We start from the raw sequence: 27655 nt of genomic DNA, 5'->3' as shown, positions 1-27655 counted from the left end.
AGACAAAACAACTATTTATTGCCTTCCAAAAACCTCATACAGGAAATCCAATTTCAAAACAAGGTATCGCCAGATGGATAGTAAAGTGCATCCAAACCTGCTATCTTAAAGCAAAGAGAGAACTGCCTATTACACCAAAGGCACACTCAACCAGAAAGAAAGGTGCTACTATGGCCTTTCTAGGAAATATTCCAATGACTGAAATATGTAAGGCAGCAACATGGTCTACGCCTCATACATTTACTAAACACTACTGTGTAGATGTGTTATCTGCACAACAGGCCACAGTAGGTCAAGCCGTACTAAGAACTTTATTTCAAACTACTTCCACTCCTACAGGCTGAACCACCGCTTTTGGGGAGATAACTGCTTACTAGTCTATGCACTGCATGTGTATCTGCAGCTACACATGCCACCGAACAGAAAATGTCACTTACCCAGTGTACATCTGTTCGTGGCATTAGTCGCTGCAGATTCACATGCGCCCACCCTCCTCCCCGGGAGCCTGTAGCCGTTTAGAAGTAGATCTTGTACATTTGTAAATATATTACATTCAACCTTCATTTACATACGGATTTATTCCATTGCATGGGCACTATTATTAGCATACACAACTCCTACCTCACCCTCTGCGGGGAAAACAATCTAAGATGGAGTCGACGCCCATGCGTAATGGAACCGAAGTGGGAGGAGTCCCTCAGTCTCGTGACTCGAAAAGACTTCTTCGAAGAAAAACAACTTGTAACACTCCGACCCAATACCAGGCGGCGGACTATGCACAGCATGTGAATCTGCAGCGACTAATGCCACGAACAGATGTACACTGGGTAAGTGACATTTTCCTTCACTTTAGTCAAGTAAACTATTTTTAAACACCTATACCCAAGACAGGCTTGGTTCTAGCCACAGAAAGCACAGAGGCTCTCACCCCATGTGGTCAGAAACTTGCCTGTTAGTGGCAGGCCGGCACAGACTGGTCAGTCCTTCACTAGCAGTTTGGCCAACAAACAAGGGGGCATCTCTAAGATGTCCACTGGGTACATTTTTCAGTAAATACCAACACTGGCATCAGTGTGGGTTTATTATGCTGAGAAGTTTGATACCAAACTTCCCAGTATTCAGTGAAGCCATTATTGAGCTGTGGAGTTCGTAATGACAAACTCCCAGCCTGTAGGAAAATGCCTCTGTTGGCATGGTTTCCCCCTAACGTTTTGCCTTTTGTTGGTGCTAGTTATGATTGAAAGCGTGCTGGGACCCTGCTAACCAGGCCCCAGCACCAGTGTTCTTTCCCTAAACTGTGCCTTTGTCTTCACAATTGGCACAGCCCTCGCACCCAGGTAAGTCCCTTGTAAATGGTACCCCTGGTACCAAGGGCCCTGTTGCCAGGGAAGGTCTCGAAGGGCTGAACCATGTATTATGCCACCCTGGGGACCCCTCACTCAGCATATGTACAGTGCCTTACAGATTGTGTGTGCTGGTGGGGAGAAAAAGGCTAAGTCGACATGGCACTCCCCTCAGAGTGCCATGCCCACAACCCTGTGCCTGTGGCATAGGCCAGTCACTCCTCTAGCAGGCCTTACAGCCATAAGGGAGGGTGCACTATACCACAGGTGAGGACATAGTTGCATGAGCACTATGCCCCTACAGTGTCTAAGCCAATTCTTAGACATTGTAAGTGCAGGGTAGTCATAAAGAGTATATGGTCTGGGAGTTTATTAAACACAAACTCCACAGTTCCATAATGGCTACACTGAATACTGGGAAGTTTGGTATCAAACCTCTTAGCACAATAAATCCACACTGATGCCAGTGTGGGATTTATTGAGAAATGCACACAGAGGGCATCTTAGAGATGCCCCCTGTATACCAGCCCAACTACTAGTGCTAGGCTGACCCGTGAGTACGTTTCTGCCAGCCTGCCACATCCAGATGGGTTTCTGGCCACATGTGGTGAGTACCTTTGTCACTCTGTGGCCAGGAACAAACCCTGTACTGGGTGGAGGTGAGTCTCATCTCCCCCTGCAAGAACTGTAACAGCTGGCGGTGAGCCTCAAAGACTCAAGCCTGGTGTTACAGCGCCCCAGGGCACTCCAGCTAGTGGAGATGCCCTCCCCTACGGACACAGCCCCGACTTTTGGTGGCAAGTCTGGAAGAGATGATGAGAAAAACAAGGAGGAGTCACCCTCCAGTCAGGACAAGCCCCTAAGGTGTTCTGAGCTTAGGTGACCCCTGCCTTAGGAAATCCTCCATCTTGTTTCAGAGGATTCCCCCCAATAGGATTAGGAATGTGCCCCCCTCCCCACAAGGAGGAGGCACAAAGAGGGTGTAGCCACCCTCCAGGACAGTAGCCATTGGCTACTGCCCCTAGACCTGAACACACCCCTAAATTGAGTATTATGTGGCAACACTGAGCCCAGGAAATCATATTCCTGCAACCTGAAACAAGAACGACTGGTGACATGAAAGCCCCGCAGAGACGACAGAGACAACTGACTTGGTCCCAGCCCTACCTCCCAGCCTTCAGACTCCAAGAACCTGCACAGCGACGCATCCAGCAGGAACAGTGATCTCTGAGGACCAAGAAACTCCCGTGGACAGCGGCTCAGTCCAAGTAACAACCATCTTTAAAGGGACTCCAGCCTCACTCCGGAAGCCTGAGTCCCCAACACTCTGCACCCAATGCCCCTGTCCAGAAGAACCAACACTGCACAGAGGACCACCAGGCGACTCCCACGACGTGGGCACTCTGAGACGACTTCACCGCACCTCCACAGCGACGCCTGCAGAGAGAATCTGAAGGCTCCTCCTAACCGCGACTGTCAGGTAACAAAGGAACTTGACGCCTGGAAGAAGCACTGCACCCCCAGGCCCGAGAGAAACCAACTACCGGTGCAGGAGTGACCAGCAGGTGGCCCTCATCCGTGCCCAGTCAGTAGCTGGCCCAAGAAGACCCCCCTGGGTCCTGCCTACATCACCAGTGACCTCTGGGTCTCTCCATGGATTCCTATCTGAATCCCGGCACCTACTCCACACACGTCACGCGGCCGCCTCTGTGCCGCTGAAGGTGTACTTTGTGTACCTGTTTGTGAGCGCCCATCCCCCAAATGCTCTACAAAACCCCCCGGTCTGCTCCCCGAGGACACAGGTACTTACCTGCTAGCAGACTGGAACTGGAGTATCCCTATTCTCCATAGGCGCCTATGCAATTTGGGCCCTCCTTTGACCTCTGCACGTGACCGGCCCTGCGTTGCTGGTGCTGGATGTTTGGGGTTAACTTGAACTCCAACGGTGGGCTGCCTATGGCCCGGAGACTGAACTTGTAGTGCTTTACTTACCTGTGAAACTAACCAATAGTTACCTCCCCCAGGAACTGTTGATTTTTGCACTGTCGACTTTTAAAATAGCTTATTGCCATTTTTGCCAAAACTGTGTACATTACTGTTTTAATTCAGAGTTCCATATTTACCTATGCCAAGTATCTTACAATTTATGTACTTCCTTGAATTCTGAATCTTGTGGTTCTAAAATAAATTATGAAAAGAACATTTTTCTATATAAAATCGTATTGGCCTGGAGTTAAGTCATTGAGTGTGTTCCTCATTTATTGCCTGTGTGTGTACAACAAATGCTTAAAACTACCCTCTGATAAGCCTACTACTCGACCACAGTACCACAAAATGGAGCATTAGTATTCTCTATTTTTGCTACTATCAACCTCTAAGGGTAACCCTTGGACTCTGTGCACACTATCTCTCACTTTGAGATAGTATATACAGAGCCAACTTCCTACACAGCCCATCTACTTAATATGGCCACACTGCACTTACAATGTCAAAGAATGGACTTAGACACTGTAGGGGCGTATTGCTCATGCAGCTATGTGGTGTAGTGACCCTGTCTTCGTGCTGTAAAGCCTGATTGAGGGGTGACTTACCTATGTGACAGTCACTGGTTTGTGGGCATGGCACACTGAGAGGGGTGCCATGTCGACTTTGCCCTTTTCTCCCCATTTGCGCACACAAGCTGCAAAGTAATTTGATGATTTTTTTTCATGTTTTCTTGCCTACGTTTCTGAGTGTCTGAATGTATTTATGATGTAGGTTATCAACAGACATGTTAAAACCTCTTTTGGAGAGGAGTATTTTCTAAGTTTTCATATGCTTAAGAAAATGTCATATTTTTGATTGTCATTTTTTTTAAAACATTTCCTTTAATCTTGTGTTGTATCGGAGCACATTTTCTATCTGCAATTGATTTGCCTTGCAGAGTTGCTTGTGCAAGTGTAAGGAAATGCCTCCTTGGCATGGTTGCCCCCTGACTTTTTGCCTTTGCTGATGCTATGTTTACAATTGAAAGTGTGCTGAGGCCTGCTAACCAGGCCCCAGCACCAGTGTTCTTTCCCTAACCTGTACTTTTGTATCCACAATTGACAGACCCTGGCATCCAGATAAGTCCCTTGTAACTGGTACTCCTAGTACCAAGGGCCCTGATGCCAAGGAAGGTCTCTAAGGGCTGCAGCATGTCTTATGCCACCCTGGAGACCTCTCACTCAGCACAGACACACTGCTTGCCAGCTTGTGTGTGCTGGTGAGAGCAAAACGAGTAAGTCGACATGGCACTCCCCTCAGGGTGCCATGCCAGCCTCTCACTGCCTATGCAAGTATAGGTCAGTCACCCCTCTAGCAGGCCTTACAGCCCTAAGGCAGGGTGCACTATACCATAGGTGAGGGTACCAGTGCATGAGCATGGTACCCCTACAGTGTCTAAACAAAACCTTAGACATTGTAAGTGCAGGGTAGCCATAAGAGTATATGGTCTGGGAGTTTGTCAAACACGAACTCCACAGCACCATAATGGCTACACTGAAAACTGGGAAGTTTGGTATCAAACTTCTCAGCACAATAAATGCACACTGATGCCAGTGTGCATTTTATTGCAAAATACACCCCAGAGGGCACCTTAGAGGTGCCCCCTGAAACTTAACCGACTGTCTGTGTAGGCTGACTAGTTCCAGCAGCCTGCCACACTAGAGACATGTTGCTGGCCCCATGGGGAGAGTGCCTTTGTCACTCTGAGGCCAGTAACAAAGCCTGCACTGGGTGGAGATGCTAACACCTCCCCCAGGCAGGAGCTGTGACACCTGGCGGTGAGCCTCAAAGGCTCACCCGTTTGTCACAGCCCAGCAGGGCACTCCAGCTTAGTGGAGTTGCCCGCCCCCTCCGGCCACGGCCCCACTTTTAGCGGCAAGGCTGGAGGGAACAAAGAAAGCAACAAGGAGGAGTCACTGGCCAGTCAGGACAGCCCCTAAGGTGTCCTGAGCTGAGGTGACTCTAACCTTTAGAAATCCTCCATCTTGCAGATGGAGGATTCCCCCAATAGGGTTAGGATTGTGACCCCCTCCCCTTGGGAGGAGGCACAAAGAGGGTGTACCCACCCTAAGGGCTAGTAGCCATTGGCTACTAACCCCCCAGACCTAAACACGCCCTTAAATTTAGTATTTAAGGGCTACCCTGAACCCTAGAAAATTAGATTCCTGCAACAACAACAAGAAGGACTGCCCAGCTGAAAACCCCTGCAGAGGAAGACCAGAAGACAACAACTGCCTTGGCTCCAGAAACTCACCGGCCTGTCTCCTGCCTTCCAAAGAACTCTGCTCCAGCGACGCCTTCCAAAGGGACCAGCGACCTCTGAATCCTCTGAGGACTGCCCTGCTTCGACGACAAGAAACTCCCGAGGACCGCGGACCTGCTCCAAAAAGACTGCAACTTTGTTCCAAGAAGCAGCTTTAAAGAACCCTGCAACTCCCCGCAAGAAGCGTGAGACTTGCAACACTGCACCCGGCGACCCCGACTCGGCTGGAGGAGAACCAACACCTCAGGGAGGACCCCCGGACTACTCTACGACTGTGAGTACCAAAACCTGTCCCCCCTGAACCCCCACAGCGCCGCCTGCAGAGGGAATCCCGAGGCTTCCCCTGACCGCGACTCTCTGAAACCTAAGTCCCGACGCCTGGAAAAGACCCTGCACCCGCAGCCCCCAGGACCTGAAGGACCGGACTTTCACTGCAGAAGTGACCCCCAGGAGTCCCTCTCCCTTGCCCAAGTGGAGGTTTCCCCGAGGAAGCCCCCCCTTGCCTGCCTGCAGCGCTGAAGAGATCCCTTGATCTCTCATAGACTAACATTGAAAACCCGACGCTTGTTTCTACACTGCACCCGGCCGCCCCCGCGCTGCTGAGGGTGAAATTTCTGTGTGGGCTTGTGTCCCCCCCCCGGTGCCCTACAAAACCCCCCTGGTCTGCCCTCCGAAGACGCGGGTACTTACCTGCAAGCAGACCGGAACCGGGGCACCCCCTTCTCTCCATTCTAGCCTATGCGTTTTGGGCACCACTTTGAACTCTGCACCTGACCGGCCCTGAGCTGCTGGTGTGGTGACTTTGGGGTTGCTCTGAACCCCCAACGGTGGGCTACCTTGGACCAAGAACTGAACCCTGTAAGTGTCTTACTTACCTGGTAAAACTAACAAAAACTTACCTCCCCCAGGAACTGTGAAAATTGCACTAAGTGTCCACTTTTGAAACAGCTATTTGTGAATAACTTGAAAAGTATACATGCAATTGAAATGATTCAAAGTTCCTAATGTACTTACCTGCAATACCTTTCAAACAAGATATTACATGTTAAATTTGAACCTGTGGTTCTTAAAATAAACTAAGAAAAGATATTTTTCTATAACAAAACCTATTGGCTGGATTTGTCTCTGAGTGTGTGTACCTCATTTATTGTCTATGTACAACAAATGCTTAACACTACTCCTTGGATAAGCCTACTGCTCGACCACACTACCACAAAATAGAGCATTAGTATTATCTATTTTTACCACTATTTTACCTCTAAGGGGAACCCTTGGACTCTGTGCATGCTATTCCTTACTTTGAAATAGCACATACAGAGCCAACTTCCTACATTGGTGGATCAGCGGTGGGGTACAAGACTTTGCATTTGCTGGACTACTCAGCCAATACCTGATCACACGACAAATTCCAAAATTGTCATTAGAAATTGATTTTTGCAATTTGAAAAGTTTTCTAAATTCTTAAAAGACCTGCTAGGGCCTTGTGTTAGATCCTGTTTAGCATGTCTTTTAGAGTTTAAAAGTTTGTAAAAGTTTGAATTAGATTCTAGAACCAGTTTTAGATTCTTAAAAAGTATTCCAACTTTTAGAAGCAAAATGTCTAGCACAGATGTGGCTGTGGTGGAACTCGACACCACACCTTACCTCCATCTACAGATGAGAGAGCTAAGGTCACTCTGTAAACTAAAGAAAATAACCATAGGCCCCAAACCTACCAAAATACAGCTCCAGGAGCTTTTGGCAGAGTTTGAAAAGGCCAACCCCTCTGAGGGTGGCAACTCAGAGGAAGAGGATAGTGAATTGGAGGAAGATTCCCCCCTACCAGTCCTATCTAGGGAGGACAGGGCCTCTCAAGCCCTGACTCCAAAAATACTAGTCAGAGATGCTGGCTCCCTCACAGGAGGGACCAGCACCTCTGAAATCACTGAGGATAACTCCAGTGAAGACGACATCCAGTTAGCCAGGATGGCCAAAAGATTGGCTTTGGAAAGACAGATCCTAGCCATAGAGAGGGAAAGACAAGAGATGGGCCTAGGACCCATCAATGGTGGCAGCAACATAAATAGGGTCAGAGATTCTCCTGACATGTTGAAAATCCCTAAAGGGATTGTAACTAAATATGAAGATGGTGATGACATCACCAAATGGTTCACAGCTTTTGAGAGGGCTTGTGTAACCAGAAAAGTGAACAGATCTCACTGGGGTGCTCTCCTTTGGGAAATGTTCACAGGAAAGTGTAGAGATAGACTCCTCACACTCTCTGGAAAAGATGCAGAATCTTATGACCTCATGAAGGGTACCCTGATTGAGGGCTTTGGATTCTCCACTGAGGAGTATAGGATTAGATTCAGGGGGGCTCAAAAATCCTCGAGCCAGACCTGGGTTGACTTTGTAGACTACTCAGTAAAAACACTAGATGGTTGGATTCAAGGCAGTGGTGTAAGTAATTATGATGGGCTGTACAATTAATTGTGAAAGAACACCTGTTAAGTAATTGTTTCAATGATAAACTGCATCAGCATCTGGTAGACCTAGGACCAATTTCTCCCCAAGAATTGGGAAAGAAGGCGGACCATTGGGTCAAGACTAGGGTGTCCAAAACTTCCACAGGGGGTGACCAAAAGAAAGGGGTCACAAAACCTCCCCAGGGGAAAGGTGGTGAGACAGCCAAAACTAAAAATAGTAAAGAGTCTTCTACAGGCCCCCAAAAACCTGCACAGGAGGGTGGGCCCAGAGCCTCTTCACAAAACAATCCTGGGTACAAGGGTAAAAACTTTGATCCCAAAAAGGCCTGGTGTCGAAACTGTAGTCAGTCTGGACACCAAACTGGAGACGAGGCCTGTCCCAAGAAAAGTTCCACTCCAAACTCCAATCCAGGTAACACTGGAATGGCTAGTCTCCAAGTGGGATCAACAGTGTGCCCAGAGCAAATCAGGGTCCACACTGAAGCTACTCTAGTCTCTGAGGGTGGGGTGGATTTAGCCACACTAGCTGCCTGGCCGCCTAACATGCAAAAATACAGGCAGCAGCTCTTTATTAATGGGACAAGTGTAGAGGGCCTGAGGGATACAGGTGCCAGTGTCACCATGGTGACAGAGAAACTGGTTTCCCCTGGCCAATACCTGACTGGAAAAACGTATACAGTCACCAATGCTGACAATCAAACTAAAGCACATCCCATGGCAATGGTAACTTTAGAATGGGGAGGGGTCAATGGCCTGAAACAGGTGGTGGTCTCCTCAAACATCCCAGTAGACTGTCTGCTTGGAAATGACCTGGAGTCCTCAGCATGGGCTGAGGTAGAGCTAAAAACCCATGCAGCCATGCTGGGTATCCCTGAACTGGTGTGTGTAAAAACAAGAGCACAGTGCAAGGCACAGGGTGAAAAAGTAGAGCTGGAGTCTGGAAAAATGGCCCAGCCTACCAAGAGAAAAGGAAAGTCAGTTGGGAAACCAACTGCAACACAGTCAGAAAAAGAGAACCTCTCTTCTCAAGAAGAAGTTCTGCCCTATGAGGGAACTGAGCCTTTGGAGCTTGAACCTTATCAGGTTGAGCTCTTAGGCCCAGGGGGACCCTCAAGGGAGGAGCTGTGTAAGGGACAAGAAACCTGTCCCTCTCTTGAAGGCCTTAGGCAGCAAGCTGCTGAAGAGTCCAAGGGCAAGAAAAATGGAACACATAGGGTCTATTGGGAAGATCGACTCCTGTACACTGAGGCCAGAGACCCCAAACCTGGTGCCACTAGGAGAGTGGTAGTGCCTCAGTCGTTCAGAGAGTTTATTCTGACCTTAGCCCATGATATTCCCCTTGCTGGGCATTTGGGACAAACCAAGACGTGGGAGAGGTTAGTCAACCACTTCTACTGGCCCAATATGTCCCAGAAGGTTAAGGAGTTTTGCCTCTCCTGCCCCACCTGTCAAGCCAGTGGTAAGACAGGTGGGCACCCAAAGGCCCCCCTCATTCCACTTCCAGTGGTGGGGGGTCCCCTTTGAAAGAGTGGGTGTGGACATAGTTGGTCCACTGGAACCTCCCACAGCCTCAGGAAATATGTACATCCTAGTAGTAGTGGATCATGCTACTAGGTATCCTGAAGCTATTCCCCTTAGGTCAACTACTGCCCCTGCAGTAGCCAAGGCCCTCATTGGTATCTTTACCAGAGTGGGTTTCCCTAAGGAGGTGGTGTCTGACAGAGGTACCAACTTCATGTCAGCATACCTAAAACACATGTGGAATGAGTGTGGAGTGACTTACAAATTCACTACACCATACCATCCACAAACTAATGGCTTAGTTGAGAGATTCAACAAGACATTAAAAGGCATGATCATGGGGCTCCCAGAAAAACTCAAAAGGAGATGGGATGTCCTCTTGCCATGTCTGCTTTTTGCTTACAGAGAGGTGCCACGGAAGGGAGTAGGATTCTCACCCTTTGAACTTCTGTTTGGTCATCCTGTAAGGGGACCACTTGCTCTTGTTAAAGAAGGCTGGGAGAGACCTCTTCATGAGCCTAAACAAGACATAGTGGACTATGTACTTGGCCTTCGCTCTAGAATGGCAGAGTACATGGAAAAGGCAACCAAAAACCTTGAGGCCAGCCAACAGCTCCAGAAGTTTTGGTATGACCAAAAGGCTGCACTGGTTGAGTTCCAACCAGGGCAGAAAGTCTGGGTTCTGGAGCCTGTGGCTCCCAGGGCACTCCAGGACAAATGGAGTGGCCCTTACCCAGTGCTAGAAAGGAAGAGTCAGGTCACCTACCTGGTGGACCTGGGCACAAGCAGGAGCCCCAAGAGGGTGATCCATGTGAACCGCCTTAAGCTCTTCCATGACAGGGCTGATGTGAATCTGTTGATGGTAACAGATGAGGATCAGGAGGCAGAGAGTGAACCTCTCCCTGATCTTCTGTCATCAGACCCAAAAGATGGCTCAGTAGATGGAGTGATCTACTCAGACACCCTCTCTGGCCAACAGCAAGCTGATTGTAGGAGAGTCCTACAACAGTTTCCTGAACTCTTCTCCTTAACCCCTGGTCAGACACACCTGTGTACCCATGATGTGGACACAGGAGACAGCATGCCTGTCAAAAACAAAATCTTTAGACAGTCTGACCATGTTAAGGAAAGCATTAAGGTGGAAGTCCACAAGATGCTGGAATTGGGAGTAATTGAGCGCTCTGACAGCCCCTGGGCTAGCCCAGTGGTCTTAGTCCCCAAACCTCACACCAAAGATGGCAAGAAAGAGATGAGGTTTTGTGTGGACTACAGAGGGCTCAATTCTGTCACCAAGACAGATGCTCATCCAATTCCTAGAGCTGATGAGCTCATAGATAAATTAGGTGCTGCCAAATTCTTAAGTACCTTTGACTTGACAGCAGGGTACTGGCAAATAAAAATGGCACCTGGAGCAAAAGAGAAAACAGCATTCTCCACACCTGATGGGCATTATCAGTTTACTGTTATGCCCTTTGGTTTAAAGAATGCCCCTGCCACCTTCCAAAGGTTGGTGAATCAAGTCCTTGCTGGCTTGGAGTCCTTTAGCACAGCTTATCTTGATGATATTGCTGTCTTTAGCTCCACCTGGCAGGATCACCTGGTCCACCTGAAGAAGGTTTTGAAGGCTCTGCAATCTGCAGGCCTCTCTATCAAGGCATCCAAATGCCAGATAGGGCAGGGAACTGTGGTTTACTTGGGCCACCTTGTAGGTGGAGGCCAAGTTCAGCCACTCCAACCCAAGATCCAGACTATTCTGGACTGGGTAGCTCCAAAAACCCAGACTCAAGTCAGGGCATTCCTTGGCTTGACTGGGTATTACAGGAGGTTTGTGAAGGGATATGGATCCATTGTGACAGCCCTCACTGAACTCACCTCCAAGAAAATGCCCAAGAAAGTGAACTGGACTGTGGAATGCCAACAGGCCTTTGACACCCTGAAACAAGCAATGTGCTCAGCACCAGTTCTAAAAGCTCCAGATTATTCTAAGAAGTTCATTGTGCAGACTGATGCCTCTGAACATGGGATAGGGGCAGTTTTGTCCCAAACAAATGATGATGGCCTTGACCAGCCTGTTGCTTTCATTAGCAGGAGGTTACTCCCCAGGGAGCAGCGTTGGAGTGCCATTGAGAGGGAGGCCTTTGCTGTGGTTTGGTCCCTGAAGAAGCTGAGACCATACCTCTTTGGGACTCACTTCCTAGTTCAAACTGACCACAGACCTCTCAAATGGCTGATGCAAATGAAAGGTGAAAATCCTAAACTGTTGAGGTGGTCCATCTCCCTACAGGGAATGGACTTTATAGTGGAACACAGACCTGGGACTGCCCATGCCAATGCAGATGGCCTTTCCAGGTTCTTCCACTTAGAAAATGAAGACTCTCTTGGGAAAGGTTAGTCTCATCCTCTTTTGTTTGGGGGGGGGGGTTGTGTAAGGAAATGCCTCCTTGGCATGGTTGCCCTCTGACTTTTTGCCTTTGCTGATGCTATGTTTACAATTGAAAGTGTGCTGAGGCCTGCTAACCAGGCCCCAGCACCAGTGTTCTTTCCCTAACCTGTACTTTTGTATCCACAATTGACAGACCCTGGCATCCAGATAAGTCCCTTGTAACTGGTACTCCTAGTACCAAGGGCCCTGATGCCAAGGAAGGTCTCTAAGGGCTGCAGCATGTCTTATGCCACCCTGGAGACCTCTCACTCAGCACAGACACACTGCTTGCCAGCTTGTGTGTGCTGGTGAGAGCAAAACGAGTAAGTCGACATGGCACTCCCCTCAGGGTGCCATGCCAGCCTCTCACTGCCTATGCAAGTATAGGTCAGTCACCCCTCTAGCAGGCCTTACAGCCCTAAGGCAGGGTGCACTATACCATAGGTGAGGGTACCAGTGCATGAGCATGGTACCCCTACAGTGTCTAAACAAAACCTTAGACATTGTAAGTGCAGGGTAGCCATAAGAGTATATGGTCTGGGAGTTTGTCAAACACGAACTCCACAGCACCATAATGGCTACACTGAAAACTGGGAAGTTTGGTATCAAACTTCTCAGCACAATAAATGCACACTGATGCCAGTGTGCATTTTATTGCAAAATACACCCCAGAGGGCACCTTAGAGGTGCCCCCTGAAACTTAACCGACTGTCTGTGTAGGCTGACTAGTTCCAGCAGCCTGCCACACTAGAGACATGTTGCTGGCCCCATGGGGAGAGTGCCTTTGTCACTCTGAGGCCAGTAACAAAGCCTGCACTGGGTGGAGATGCTAACACCTCCCCCAGGCAGGAGCTGTGACACCTGGCGGTGAGCCTCAAAGGCTCACCCCTTTGTCACAGCCCAGCAGGGCACTCCAGCTTAGTGGAGTTGCCCGCCCCCGGCCCCCACTTTTGGCGGCAAGGCTGGGGGGAACAAAGAAAGCAACAAGGAGGAGTCACTGGCCAGTCAGGACAGCCCCTAAGGTGTCCTGAGCTGAGGTGACTCTAACCTTTAGAAATCCTCCATCTTGCAGATGGAGGATTCCCCCAATAGGGTTAGGATTGTGACCCCCTCCCCTTGGGAGGAGGCACAAAGAGGGTGTACCCACCCTAAGGGCTAGTAGCCATTGGCTACTAACCCCCCAGACCTAAACACGCCCTTAAATTTAGTATTTAAGGGCTACCCTGAACCCTAGAAAATTAGATTCCTGCAACAACAAGAAGAAGGACTGCCCATCTGAAAACCCCTGCAGAGGAAGACCAGAAGACAACAACTGCCTTGGCTCCAGAAACTCACCGGCCTGGCTCCTGCCTTCCAAAGAACTCTGCTCCAGCGACGCCTTCCAAAGGGACCAGCGACCTCTGAATCCTCTGAGGACTGCTCTGCTTCGACGACGACAAGAAACTCCCGAGGACAGCGGACCTGCTCCAAAAAGACTGCAACTTTGTTCCAAGAAGCAGCTTTAAAGAACCCTGCAACTCCCCGCAAGAAGCGTGAGACTTGCAACACTGCACCCGGCGACCCCGACTCGGCTGGTGGAGAACCAACACCTCAGGGAGGACCCCCGGACTACTCTACGACTGTGAGTACCAAAACCTGTCCCCCCTGAGCCCCCACAGCGCCGCCTGCAGAGGGAATCCCGAGGCTTCCCCTGACCGCGACTCTCTGAAACCTAAGTCCCGACGCCTGGAAAAGACCCTGCACCCGCAGCCCCCAGGACCTGAAGGACCGGACTTTCACTGCAGAAGTGACCCCCAGGAGTCCCTCTCCCTTGCCCAAGTGGAGGTTTCCCCGAGGAAGCCCCCCCTTGCCTGCCTGCAGCGCTGAAGAGATCCCTTGATCTCTCATAGACTAACATTGAAAACCCGACGCTTGTTTCTACACTGCACCCGGCCGCCCCCGCGCTGCTGAGGGTGAAATTTCTGTGTGGGCTTGTGTCCCCCCCGGTGCCCTACAAAACCCCCCTGGTCTGCCCTCCGAAGACGCGGGTACTTACCTGCAAGCAGACTGGAACCGGGGCACCCCCTTCTCTCCATTCTAGCCTATGCGTTTTGGGCACCACTTTGAACTCTGCACCTGACCGGCCCTGAGCTGCTGGTGTGGTGACTTTGGGGTTGCTCTGAACCCCCAACGGTGGGCTACCTTGGACCAAGAACTGAACCCTGTAAGTGTCTTACTTACCTGGTAAAACTAACAAAAACTTACCTCCCCCAGGAACTGTGAAAATTGCACTAAGTGTCCACTTTTGAAACAGCTATTTGTAAATAACTTGAAAAGTATACATGCAATTGAAATGATTCAAAGTTCCTAATGTACTTACCTGCAATACCTTTCAAACAAGATATTACATGTTAAATTTGAACCTGTGGTTCTTAAAATAAACTAAGAAAAGATATTTTTCTATAACAAAACCTATTGGCTGGATTTGTCTCTGAGTGTGTGTACCTCATTTATTGTCTGTGTATGTACAACAAATGCTTAACACTACTCCTTGGATAAGCCTACTGCTCGACCACACTACCACAAAATAGAGCATTAGTATTATCTATTTTTACCACTATTTTACCTCTAAGGGGAACCCTTGGACTCTGTGCATGCTATTCCTTACTTTGAAATAGCACATACAGAGCCAACTTCCTACAGCAAGTCAATCATAAACTGATTAACTAGTTATGATTTAACTGCTAACCTTACTTTTCTTACTTCATTGTAGAACTGCATCGGAGCGTTTGGACTCAACTTTAAATGTTTTGGCTCGAGCGTTGGAACATAATAGAGAGAATACTGAAATTTGGTGTCACTATCTAAAGCTATTTTCCAAGAGAGGAGCCAAGGAGGAAGTGCAAGAGATGTGTGAAACAGCTGTGGAATATTCTCCCTCATATAAACTCTGGTGGACAGTAAGCATAAAAATAAAATGTTTAACTAGTCGTATTGATAAAGTTAATCATTCAACAAAAAAAGCTTTGCTGTGTGAATCTTATCTGGATTTTTATGCTGTGCATTATTCTGCCATTTAGTAGTTGAGGCCGGAAAGTCAACTTGAAGTCAGTTTATTCCTCTCCCCCTGACACCCCCCACCCCCCTTGCACTTGTGCTTATTCAACTGTTTGTGTTTAAACCCCTCATATGACATCAGTTGTATGCCCTGAAAATCCCTCAACACTGTTGCCATTTTCAGGTTAATTTTTCAGTCGTTGGGTCTGAAAGTAGGGGAAAGCTCCAAAGTTGCATAAAGGTTTTTTGTTTTGTTTTTCCACTGAATTTCACAGTCCAGGGAAGAACGTTGGTGATGACTAGTAGGAATAAGAGAACACATAGAAAATGCTGAAAACCACTGAGGAACGACAAGATGACCAACACAACAAGACCGTGTGATTGGTAATGAGAAAGGGGCATGGCGCATACCCCCATTACATTCGGCCCCAAGTGCAACCACAATCTAATAGACTTCTAGCTGCAGATTCCTTACCTTAGAATTATCCCCAAGCATCAGACTGGATGCGGAAATTTTTAGTTATTGGTACCCCTGCACTCAGGTAGGTGTTTATTTCCATATGACGTCGTCCCCGCTGCAAGTTAAGTGTGTGGTGCCTATATAAGCATCACCCTAGCACACTGGTGTAATTTTATTTCTTTTCACGCCGGTCAGTGCAGAGATGGAGAGAGCTACCCCCAGCCACTTTTTTTTGATTGACCCCTTTTCAACTTTTTTCAAAGTTCTTTTGGATGGATGGATGGGTTCAAGCCCCTAGATGCCAGTCACTGGCAAATGACAGTGATGGACCAACACCTCCTCTGCCTCCGATGTTATGACCATGTCCACAAGACCTGTGCCAATTGCCTCACCATAAGGCCTTGAGGGTGCGATCCCTCAAGCTCCTTGCTGTTTGACGTACGTCACTGCGACGGTCTCAATCCTGGGCGAGAGTAATGTCCTGGGATCGGTTGCAGAGCTATTGATCTTCATCACATTAATATTTGTCCAACTCTGGTAAGTCCTACAAGGAGAAGAGTGAGAAGTCGAAGAGGTCTTTGGCTATTCCACTTCTGTCAGTCATCCACTGAGACAAGGGAGCATCATCACTTGAGGCCTGGCTTTGTAGTATAGTCTTCCCCTAGGCTGTGTTCTATCCACCTTAAGTTTCCAAGAGCTGGAGCAACCCCCTCCCAGCTTTGAGAATTTTATGACGCCTTGCACCTCTCATCTGGGTGTCCCTTCCCTGCTGGATCTCTGTCTGGCCCTGTGTCTTCGGGTTTCCCGCCAGCAGTCTGTCCCCTTGAATCCATGGATGAATCCAAACTGGCGCCAACAGTACCACCTTGGTCTTCCCTGATGCTGGTTCAGATGTCGAAGCTCCGAGTACTGTCCCCATTCTCCAAGTAAGACAGAGAGCTGGAGCGGTGTCGCCCGATGCAGACTCCCACTTGAGCCATACCCTCCAGACCCGAGCCTGAGCCCTATTCCAATGTACTGGGACTTGGGGAAGAATGGGAAGGGCCACTGAAGCCTGAAAAATGCCAGTCATTGAACCCAACATGGACTGGTGTGAGGAATTGGCACTCGCCAGTGAACTGGACATCTCCTCAAATACTGGCATGGTCTCTTCTACTACTGTGGCTGTGGAGGAGGGATCCCGTTTTACTGTGCTGGTAAGGGCAGCTAAGGGCCTGGAACTTAGCCTGCCCTCAGTGGCAGTCAAGATTAACATTTTGGTAAATGCTTCAGCCAGGAGTTACCACTTCAGAACTGCTTCTCCCATTTAATGCAGCCTTTAGGGACGTCCTGCTCCATCCAAGCTCTGCACAGGGGTGCCTGTGAAAAGGACAATTGCCTGCTGCCCTGCCCCAGGGGACCTCAGTTTTCTCACAGAACACCCTACCCTGGAGAGCTTGGTGATCCAAGCCTCCACTTCCCATGCAAATCTTGTCACATTCCCTACCATCCCCCTGGATAAGCAATCCAAAAGGCTGGACACCTTAGGCAGAAAACTGTTTTCTTCCACCAGCCTGGCTCTGCCATCCATGAACACCACGTACCTTTTGGGCCACTACTGCCATGCACTTTGGAATTTGGTTGCGCATGTGTGGCCCATGGTCCCCAGAGGAGGCCTGGGCCATACTCTACTGAGCTATAGAAGACCTGAGCGATGCAGCTAAGTTAATGATCCGATGTGGGCTGGACAGACCTACTGGCTAGTTAGAGCATTTTCACCGTTGGTGGCCTTATGTTGCCTTGCCTGGCTGAAGGTGACTGACTTTTCTGGGGATGTCCAAGCTTTGCTTATGAACGTCCCCCTTGTCTTGTTAGAGGCAAGGTGGACTCAGCACTGGAGAGCTTCAAGGATACTATGGCCAGATACTTGGGTGTATTCATCCCCTCCCCCCAAAAAAATCCCAGTCCTCCTTTCGCTTCTTTTGTTGCCAGAAAAAGGGACTTCAGCTGCATTTTTATCTGCCCGCCACCACGGCAACCAAGCCACCCAGCCTCTGCGTGGCAAAGCATACTATACTTCCAGACTGTGTGGGTTGGGAAGCCAGAGGTCTAGCTAGTCCAACATCCCCTGAAAGCATCACTCTGAATTATGTTGCTAATTTTGGTTTGATTTTTGGCTCTCCATGCTGTGGTTGAAAATGTGAGTCTCCAACTTTCCTCACTCTATAAACACTACCACTTTTTCAAACCAATAGAACGAAGCAAGAAAGTTTCAGTCCGCTACTACTGTAACATTATGTTTTTGGCAAGTATGGCTGTAGATACACATGCTCTGCATACTTCTGCCATCTAGTGTTTGGTCTGGAAGGTTTGCAATTTTTTTTGTTTGTTTTTTTTTTGTTCGAAAAGTCTTTCAAATCACGAGGCATTGTGACTCTTCCTCTTGCTTGCAATGCGCATGATTCTCGACTCCATGTTTAGATTGTTTTCTTCTGCCTGTTGGGTTCTCTCAGAGCTCCGGTCCGGGACAGTCCTAGATCTCTTCGATTTGGGGAAAACCTCTCCAAACCCATCGGTATTGTTTGCGATCACGCTATTCTTTGTTCCCTTGCGTGACGGGATCAAAGTAACACTATACACGTGAATTTATTTCGTTCAAGCCCCTTCGAAAGGTCATTTTCTCCATTCTACATCCTGGAGAATGGAAGATTGATAGAACGGACACCATTTTTTTCTTTCCGAAGTGTCACTAAGTTTCCTCGGACTGATCACCATCAGGTATGTGAAATCTGCTTGTCGCTGGAACATCAAGAAGACTGTGAGGTTTGTCAGTCATTCTGGTTGAAGAAGACATAGCTAGACTGAAGAGCTGTTCGACGCGAAATGCAGAGGCAAAAATTGGAGGAAACGGCTAACCTCTTTAGAATCCAAGATATCATTTCGGATGCTGAGCAGGAGATTCAAGAGCCATTAGCTGCTGAAGAAGAGGGGGTTTCGGTCCAATATTCAGATTTGGAAGCCGAAATGACTCTTGAAATGCATGAGATCCCGCCGGGTCAGCATGCAGTGAGTAAACATTCCCCTGCTGCACCCACTTCTGAGGAGGCTTTAGACACAACTGATCCTCCAACTAAACAGAAAAGAGTGGACAAGGAACTACAAGAGATTCAAACACCTCTGCTTAAATCTCCTCCACCAATTACCCCTCCACTGCCACAAACCCCTTCTCCCCAAAACATTACAAGAGATCCATTTAATATCTCCTAAATGGTCCCCATTCTCATCCCAAAATATTCAGGACACGGGTGATGACATGTAACATTTGCCTGGGGCTTTAGATCTGTGGTCACAGTATGATCACACATACACCAATACTGACATAGAGAACTACCCGTTAAACCTCTAACACCTGAAGACACTGCATTTTTTGGGGAGTTAGTGGGGAGGGCTGGTACACATCAGTGTAGGAACATGGCTCCCTGTTGGAGATACCCCCCACTTTTTTGCCTGATATTGATGCTGACTTGACTGAGAAGTGTGCCGGGACCCTGCTAACCAGGCCCCAGCACCAGTGTTTTTTCACTAAAAATGTATGTAGGAAGTTGGCTCTGTATGTGCTATTTCAAAGTAAGGAATAGCATGCACAGAGTCCAAGGGTTCCCCTTAGAGGTAAAATAGTGGTAAAAATAGATAATACTAATGCTCTATTTTGTGGTAGTGTGGTCGAGCAGAAGGCTTATCCAAGGAGTAGTGTTAAGCATCTGTTGTACATACACATAGGCAATAAATGAGGTACACACACTCAGAGACAAATCCAGCCAATAGGTTTTTATATAGAAAAATATCTTTTCTTAGTTTATTTTAAGAACCACAGGTTCAAATTCTACATGTAATATCTCATTTGAAAGGTATTGCAGGTAAGTACTTTAGTAACTTTAAATCATAAAAATTGCATGTATACTTTACAAGTTATTGACAAATAGCTGTTTTAAAAGTGGACACTTAGTGCAATTTTCACAGTTCCTGGGGGAGGTAAGTTTTTGTTAGTTTTACCAGGTAAGTAAGACACTTACAGGGTTCAGTTCTTGGTCCAAGGTAGCCCACCGTTGGAGGTTCAGAGCAACCCCAAAGTCACCACACCAGCAGCTCAGGGCCGGTCAGGTGCAGAGTTCAAAGTGGTGCCCAAAACACATAGGCTAGAATGGAGAGAAGGGGGTGCCCCGGTTCCGGTCTGCTTGCAGGTAAGTACCCGCGTCTTCGGAGGGCAGACCAGGGGGGTTTTGTAGGGCACCGGGGGGGACACAAGCCCACACAGAAATTTCACCCTCAGTGGCGCGGGGGCGGCCGGGTGCAGTGTAGAAACAAGCGTCGGGTTCGCAATGTTAGTCTATGAGAGATCTCGGGATCTCTTCAGCGCTGCAGGCAGGCAAGGGGGGGGTTCCTCGGGGAAACCTCCACTTGGGCAAGGGAGAGGGACTCCTGGGGGTCACTTCTCCAGTGAAAGTCCGGTCCTTCAGGTCCTGGGGGCTGCGGGTGCAGGGTCTCTCCCAGGTGTCGGGACTTAGGATTCAAAGAGTCGCGGTCAGGGGAAGCCTCGGGATTTCCCTCTGCAGGCGGCGCTGTGGGGGCTCAGGGGGGACAGGTTTTTGTACTCACAGTCTTAGAGTAGTCCTGGGGTCCCTCCTGAGGTGTTGGATCGCCACCACCCGAGTCGGGGTCGCCGGGTGCAGTGTTGCAAGTCTCACGCTTCTTGCGGGGAGCTTGCAGGGTTCTTTAAAGCTGCTGGAAACAAAGTTGCAGCTTTTCTTGGAGCAGGTCCGCTGTCCTCGGGAGTTTCTTGTCTTTTCGAAGCAGGGGCAGTCCTCAGAGGATGTCGAGGTCGCTGGTCCCTTTGGAAGGCGTCGCTGGAGCAGGATCTTTGGAAGGCAGGAGACAGGCCGGTGAGTTTCTGGAGCCAAGGCAGTTGTCGTCTTCTGGTCTTCCTCTGCAGGGGTTTTCAGCTAGGCAGTCCTTCTTCTTGTAGTTGCAGGAATCTAATTTTCTAGGGTTCAGGGTAGCCCTTAAATACTAAATTTAAGGGCGTGTTTAGGTCTGGGGGGTTAGTAGCCAATGGCTACTAGCCCTGAGGGTGGGTACACCCTCTTTGTGCCTCCTCCCAAGGGGAGGGGGTCACAATCCTAACCCTATTGGGGGAATCCTCCATCTGCAAGATGGAGGATTTCTAAAAGTTAGTCACCTCAGCTCAGGACACCTTAGGGGCTGTCCTGACTGGCCAGTGACTCCTCCTTGTTATTCTCATTATTTTCTCCGGCCTTGCCGCCAAAAGTGGGGCCTGGCCGGAGGGGGCGGGCAACTCCACTAGCTGGAGTGTCCTGCTGGGTTGGCACAAAGGAGGTGAGCCTTTGAGGCTCACCGCCAGGTGTGACAATTCCTGCCTGGGGGAGGTGTTAGCATCTCCACCCAGTGCAGGCTTTGTTACTGGCCTCAGAGTGACAAAGGCACTCTCCCCATGGGGCCAGCAACATGTCTCGATTTGTGGCAGGCTGCTAAAACTAGTCAGCCTACACAGATAGTCGGTTAAGTTTCAGGGGGCACCTCTAAGGTGCCCTCTGGGGTGTATTTTACAATAAAATGTACACTGGCATCAGTGTGCATTTATTGTGCTGAGAAGTTTGATACCAAACTTCCCAGTTTTCAGTGTAGCCATTATGGTGCTGTGGAGTTCGTGTTTGACAGACTCCCAGACCATATACTCTTATGGCTACCCTGCACTTACAATGTCTAAGGTTTTGTTTAGACACTGTAGGGGTACCATGCTCATGCACTGGTACCCTCACCTATGGTATAGTGCACCCTGCCTTAGGGCTGTAAGGCCTGCTAGAGGGGTGTCTTACCTATACTGCATAGGCAGTGAGAGGCTGGCATGGCACCCTGAGGGGAGTGCCATGTCGACTTACTCGTTTTGTCCTCACTAGCACACACAAGCTGGCAAGCAGTGTGTCTGTGCTGAGTGAGAGGTCTCCAGGGTGGCATAAGACATGCTGCAGCCCTTAGAGACCTTCCTTGGCATCAGGGCCCTTGGTACTAGAAGTACCAGTTACAAGGGACTTATCTGGATGCCAGGGTCTGCCAATTGTGGATACAAAAGTACAGGTTAGGGAAAGAACACTGGTGCTGGGGCCTGGTTAGCAGGCCTCAGCACACTTTCAATTGTAAACATAGCATCAGCAAAGGCAAAAAGTCAGGGGGCAACCATGCCAAGGAGGCATTTCCTTACAATGTACCATTGTTTCCACAGTTGGCACACCCTTGTAAAAGGTACCAGTGGTACCAAGGGTCCTTTGACCAGGGAAGGTCCCTAAGGGCTGCAGCATGTGTTGTGCCACCCTAAGGGCCCCCTCGCCTAACACATGCACACTGCCATTGCAGATTGTGTGTTGGTGGGGAGAAAAAGGTAAAGTCGACATGGCATCCCCCTCAGGATGCCATGCACACAAAATACTGCCTGTGGCATAGGTAAGTCACCCCTCTAGCAGGCCTTACAGACCTAAAGCTGGGTGCACTAAACCACAGGTGAGGTCATAGCTGCATGAGCAATATGCCCCTACAGCAGAGGTCTTCAAACTTTTTTGATGCCGGGACCCCCGTCAAAAGTTTTTTAGGCATAAGGACCCACTCCTTACAAAAATTTCTAGAACTTTGTACTCCTCATCATCGACAATCATAAACATCCCCAATGCCCACTGCAAATCATTTTTACGGTGAGGAAATAATATGAAACAGTGTTTAGCAAACCAAAGGTCAGTGAGTGTGGGGGCGTGGTCAAGGGTGTCACAAAAAACAAAGGTGCTCATTTATGAGGAATTGGCGTGGGGCAGCGCCGCAAGTCTCCTGGCTACACTGCCTGTAAGGAAATGCCTCCTTGGCATGGTTGCCCCCTGACTTTTTGCCTTTGCTGATGCTATGTTTACAATTGAAAGTGTGCTGAGGCCTGCTGTAGGAAGTTGGCTCTGTATGTGCTATTTCAAAGTAAGGAATAGCATGCACAGAGTCCAAGGGTTCCCCTTAGAGGTAAAATAGTGGTAAAAATAGATAATACTAATGCTCTATTTTGTGGTAGTGTGGTCGAGCAGTAGGCTTATCCAAGGAGTAGTGTTAAGCATTTGTTGTACATACACATAGACAATAGATGAGGTACACACACTCAGAGACAAATCCAGCCAATAGGTTTTTGTATAGAAAAATATCTTTTCTTAGTTTATTTTAAGAACCACAGGTTCAAATTCTACATGTAATAGCTCATTCGAAAGGTATTGCAGGTAAGTACTTTAGGAACTTCAAATCATCAAAATTGCATGTATACTTTTCAAGTTATTGACAAATAGCTGTTTTAAAAGTGGACACTTAGTGCAATTTTCACAGTTCCTAGGGGAGGTAAGTATTTGTTAAGTTAACCAGGTAAGTAAGACACTTACAGGGTTCAGTTCTTGGTCCAAGGTAGCCCACCGTTGGGGGTTCAGAGCAACCCCAAAGTCACCACACCAGCAGCTCAGGGCCGGTCAGGTGCAGAGTTCAAAGTGGTGCCCAAAACACATAGGCTAGAATGGAGAGAAGGGGGTGCCCCGGTTCCGGTCTGCTTGCAGGTAAGTACCCGCGTCTTCGGAGGGCAGACCAGGGGGGTTTTGTAGGGCACCGGGGGGGACACAAGTCCACACAGAAATTTCACCCTCAGCAGCGCGGGGGCGGCCGGGTGCAGTGTAGAAACAAGCGTCGGGTTTGTAATGGAAGTCAATGGGAGATCTAGGGATCTCTTCAGCGCTGCAGGCAGGCAAGGGGGGGGTTCCTCGGGGAAACCTCCACTTGGGCAAGGGAGAGGGACTCCTGGGGGTCACTCCTCCAGTGAAAGTCCGGTCCTTCAGGTCCTGGGGGCTGCGGGTGCAGGGTCTCTCCCAGGTGTCGGGACTTAGGATTCAAAGAGTCGCGGTCAGGGGAAGCCTCGGGATTCCCTCTGCAGGCGGCGCTGTGGGGGCTCAGGGGGGACAGGTTTTTGTACTCACAGTCTTAGAGTAGTCCTGGGGTCCCTCCTGAGGTGTTGGATCGCCACCAGCCGAGTCGGGGTCGCCGGGTGCAGTGTTGCAAGTCTCACGCCTTTTGCGGGGAGCTTGCAGGGTTCTTTAAAGCTGCTGGAAACAAAGTTGCAGCCTTTCTTGGAGCAGGTCCGCTGTCCTCGGGAGTTTCTTGTCTTTTCGAAGCAGGGGCAGTCCTCAGAGGATGTCGAGGTCGCTGGTCCCTTTGGAAGGCGTCGCTGGAGCAGGATCTTTGGAAGGCAGGAGACAGGCCGGTGAGTTTCTGGAGCCAAGGCAGTTGTCGTCTTCTGGTCTTCCTCTGCAGGGGTTTTTCAGCTAGGCAGTCCTTCTTCTTGTAGTTGCAGGAATCTAATTTTCTAGGGTTCAGGGTAGCCCTTAAATACTAAATTTAAGGGCGTGTTTAGGTCTGGGGGGTTAGTAGCCAATGGCTACTAGCCCTGAGGGTGGGTACACCCTCTTTGTGCCTCCTCCCAAGGGGAGGGGGTCACAATCCTAACCCTATTGGGGGAATCCTCCATCTGCAAGATGGAGGATTTCTAAAAGTCAGAGTCACCTCAGCTCAGGACACCTTAGGGGCTGTCCTGACTGGCCAGTGACTCCTCCTTGTTGCTTTCTTTGTTCCCTCCAGCCTTGCCGCCAAAAGTGGGGGCCGTGGCCGGAGGGGGCGGGCAACTCCACTAAGCTGGAGTGCCCTGCTGGGCTGTGACAAAGGGGTGAGCCTTTGAGGCTCACCGCCAGGTGTCACAGCTCCTGCCTGGGGGAGGTGTTAGCATCTCCACCCAGTGCAGGCTTTGTTACTGGCCTCAGAGTGACAAAGGCACTCTCCCCAGGGGGCCAGCAACATGTCTCTGGTGTGGCAGGCTGCTGGAACTAGTCAGCCTACACAGACAGTCGGTTAAGTTTCAGGGGGCACCTCTAAGGTGCCCTCTGTGGTGTATTTTACAATAAAATGTACACTGGCATCAGTGTGCATTTATTGTGCTGAGAAGTTTGATACCAAACTTCCCAGTTTTCAGTGTAGCCATTATGGTGCTGTGGAGTTCGTGTTTGACAGACTCCCAGACCATATACTCTTATGGCTACCCTGCACTTACAATGTCTAAGGTTTTGTTTAGACACTGTAGGGGTACCATGCTCATGCACTGGTACCCTCACCTATGGTATAGTGCACCCTGCCTTAGGGCTGTAAGGCCTGCTAGAGGGGTGTCTTACCTATACTGCATAGGCAGTGAGAGGCTGGCATGGCACCCTGAGGGGAGTGCCATGTCGACTTACTCGTTTTGTCCTCACTAGCACACACAAGCTGGCAAGCAGTGTGTCTGTGCTGAGTGAGAGGTCTCCAGGGTGGCATAAGACATGCTGCATCCCTTAGAGACCTTCCTTGGCATCAGGGCCCTTGGTACTAGAAGTACCAGTTACAAGGGACTTATCTGGATGCCAGGGTCTGCCAATTGTGGATACAAAAGTACAGGTTAGGGAAAGAACACTGGTGCTGGGGCCTGGTTAGCAGGCCTCAGCACACTTTCAATTGTAAACATAGCATCAGCAAAGGCAAAAAGTCAGGGGGCAACCATGCCAAGGAGGCATTTCCTTACACAACCCCCCCCCAAACGAAAGAGGATGAGACTAACCTTTCCCAAGAGAGTCTTCATTTTCTAAGTGGAAGAACCTGGAAAGGCCATCTGCATTGGCATGGGCAGTCCCAGGTCTGTGTTCCACTATAAAGTCCATTCCCTGTAGGGAGATGGACCACCTCAACAGTTTAGGATTTTCACCTTTCATTTGCATCAGCCATTTGAGAGGTCTGTGGTCAGTTTGAACTAGGAAGTGAGTCCCAAAGAGGTATGGTCTCAGCTTCTTCAGGGACCAAACCACAGCAAAGGCCTCCCTCTCAATGGCACTCCAACGCTGCTCCCTGGGGAGTAACCTCCTGCTAATGAAAGCAACAGGCTGGTCAAGGCCATCATCATTTGTTTGGGACAAAACTGCCCCTATCCCATGTTCAGAGGCATCAGTCTGCACAATGAACTGCTTAGAATAATCTGGAGCTTTTAGAACTGGTGCTGAGCACATTGCTTCTTTCAGGGTGTCAAAGGCCTGTTGGCATTCCACAGTCCAGTTCACTTTCTTGGGCATTTTCTTGGAGGTGAGTTCAGTGAGGGCTGTCACAATGGATCCATATCCCTTCACAAACCTCCTGTAATACCCAGTCAAGCCAAGGAATGCCCTGACTTGAGTCTGGGTTTTTGGAGCTACCCAGTCCAGAATAGTCTGGATCTTGGGTTGGAGTGGCTGAACTTGGCCTCCACCTACAAGGTGTCCCAAGTAAACCACAGTTCCCTGCCCTATCTGGCATTTGGATGCCTTGATAGAGAGGCCTGCAGATTGCAGAGCCTTCAAAACCTTCTTCAGGTGGACCAGGTGATCCTGCCAGGTGGAGCTAAAGACAGCAATATCATCAAGATAAGCTGTGCTAAAGGACTCCGAGCCAGCAAGGACTTGATTCACCAACCTTTGGAAGGTGGCAGGGGCATTCTTTAAACCAAAGGGCATAACAGTAAACTGATAATGCCCATCAGGTGTGGAGAATGCTGTCTTTTCTTTTGCTCCAGGTGCCATTTTTATTTGCCAGTACCCTGCTGTCAAGTCAAAGGTACTTAGAAATTTGGCAGCACCTAACTTATCAATGAGCTCATCAGCTCTTGGAATTGGGTGGGCATCTGTCTTGGTGACAGAGTTGAGCCCTCTGTAGTCCACACAAAACCTCATCTCTTTCTTTCCATCTTTGGTGTGGGGTTTGGGGACTAAGACCACTGGGCTAGCCCAGGGGCTGTCAGAGCGCTCAATCACTCCCAATTCCAGCATCTTGTGGACTTCCACCTTGATGCTTTCCTTAACATGGTCAGACTGTCTGAAGATTTTGTTCTTGACAGGCATGCTGTCTCCTGTGTCCACATCATGGGTACACAGGTGTGTCTGACCAGGGGTTAGGGAGAACAGCTCAGGAAACTGTTGTAGGACTCTCCTACAATCAGCTTGCTGTTGGCCAGAGAGGGTGTCTGAGTAGATCACTCCATCTACTGTGCCATCTTTTGGGTCTGATGACAGAAGATCAGGGAGAGGTTCACTCTCTGCCTCCTGATCCTCATCTGTTACCATTAACAGATTCACATCAGCCCTGTCATGGAAGAGCTTAAGGCGGTTCACATGGATCACCCTCTTGGGGCTCCTGCTTGTGCCCAGGTCCACCAGGTAGGTGACCTGACTCTTCCTCTCTAGCACTGGGTAAGGGCCACTCCATTTGTCCTGGAGTGCCCTGGGAGCCACAGGCTCCAGAACCCAGACTTTCTGCCCTGGTTGGAACTCAACCAGTGCAGCCTTTTGGTCATACCAAAACTTCTGGAGCTGTTGGCTGGCCTCAAGGTTTTTGGTTGCCTTTTCCATGTACTCTGCCATTCTAGAGCGAAGGCCAAGTACATAGTCCACTATGTCTTGTTTTGGCTCATGGAGAGGTCTCTCCCAGCCTTCTTTAACAAGAGCAAGTGGTCCCCTTACAGGATGACCAAACAGAAGTTCAAAGGGTGAGAACCCTACTCCCTTCTGTGGTACCTCCCTGTAAGCGAAAAGCAGACATGGCAGGAGGACATCCCATCTCCTTTTGAGTTTTTCTGGGAGCCCCATGATCATGCCCTTTAATGTCTTGTTGAATCTCTCAACTAAGCCATTAGTTTGTGGATGGTAAGGTGTAGTGAATTTATAAGTCACTCCACACTCATTCCACATGTGCTTTAGGTATGCTGACATGAAGTTGGTACCTCTGTCAGACACCACCTCCTTAGGGAAACCCACTCTGGTAAAGATACCAATGAGGGCCTTGGCTACTGCAGGGGCAGTAGTCGACCTAAGGGGAATAGCTTCAGGATACCTGGTAGCATGATCCACTACTACCAGGATATACATATTCCCTGAGGCTGTGGGAGGTTCCAGTGGACCAACTATGTCCACACCCACTCTTTCAAAGGGCACCCCCACCACTGGAAGTGGAATGAGGGGG

At 49.3% G+C, this 27655-nt stretch overlaps 1 protein-coding gene across 1 annotated transcript in view; it reads left to right on the top strand.

The window, feature by feature from the left end:
- Window positions 1-27655, top strand: part of ZFC3H1 (zinc finger C3H1-type containing) — a 715283-nt gene that overhangs the window by 383057 nt on the left and 304571 nt on the right. The window contains exon 22 of the mRNA XM_069228345.1: window positions 14792-14978. Coding sequence (XP_069084446.1) covers window positions 14792-14978 — 187 coding nt within the window. The remainder of the gene's footprint in view (window positions 1-14791; window positions 14979-27655) is intronic.

This window comes from Pleurodeles waltl, chromosome 4_1 (genome assembly GCF_031143425.1).
Source record: "Pleurodeles waltl isolate 20211129_DDA chromosome 4_1, aPleWal1.hap1.20221129, whole genome shotgun sequence".
NCBI classification, from domain to species: Eukaryota; Metazoa; Chordata; class Amphibia; order Caudata; family Salamandridae; genus Pleurodeles; species Pleurodeles waltl.
The sequence above is the reverse complement of the archived record's forward strand: the minus strand, read 5'-3'. Positions and strand labels throughout refer to the sequence as shown.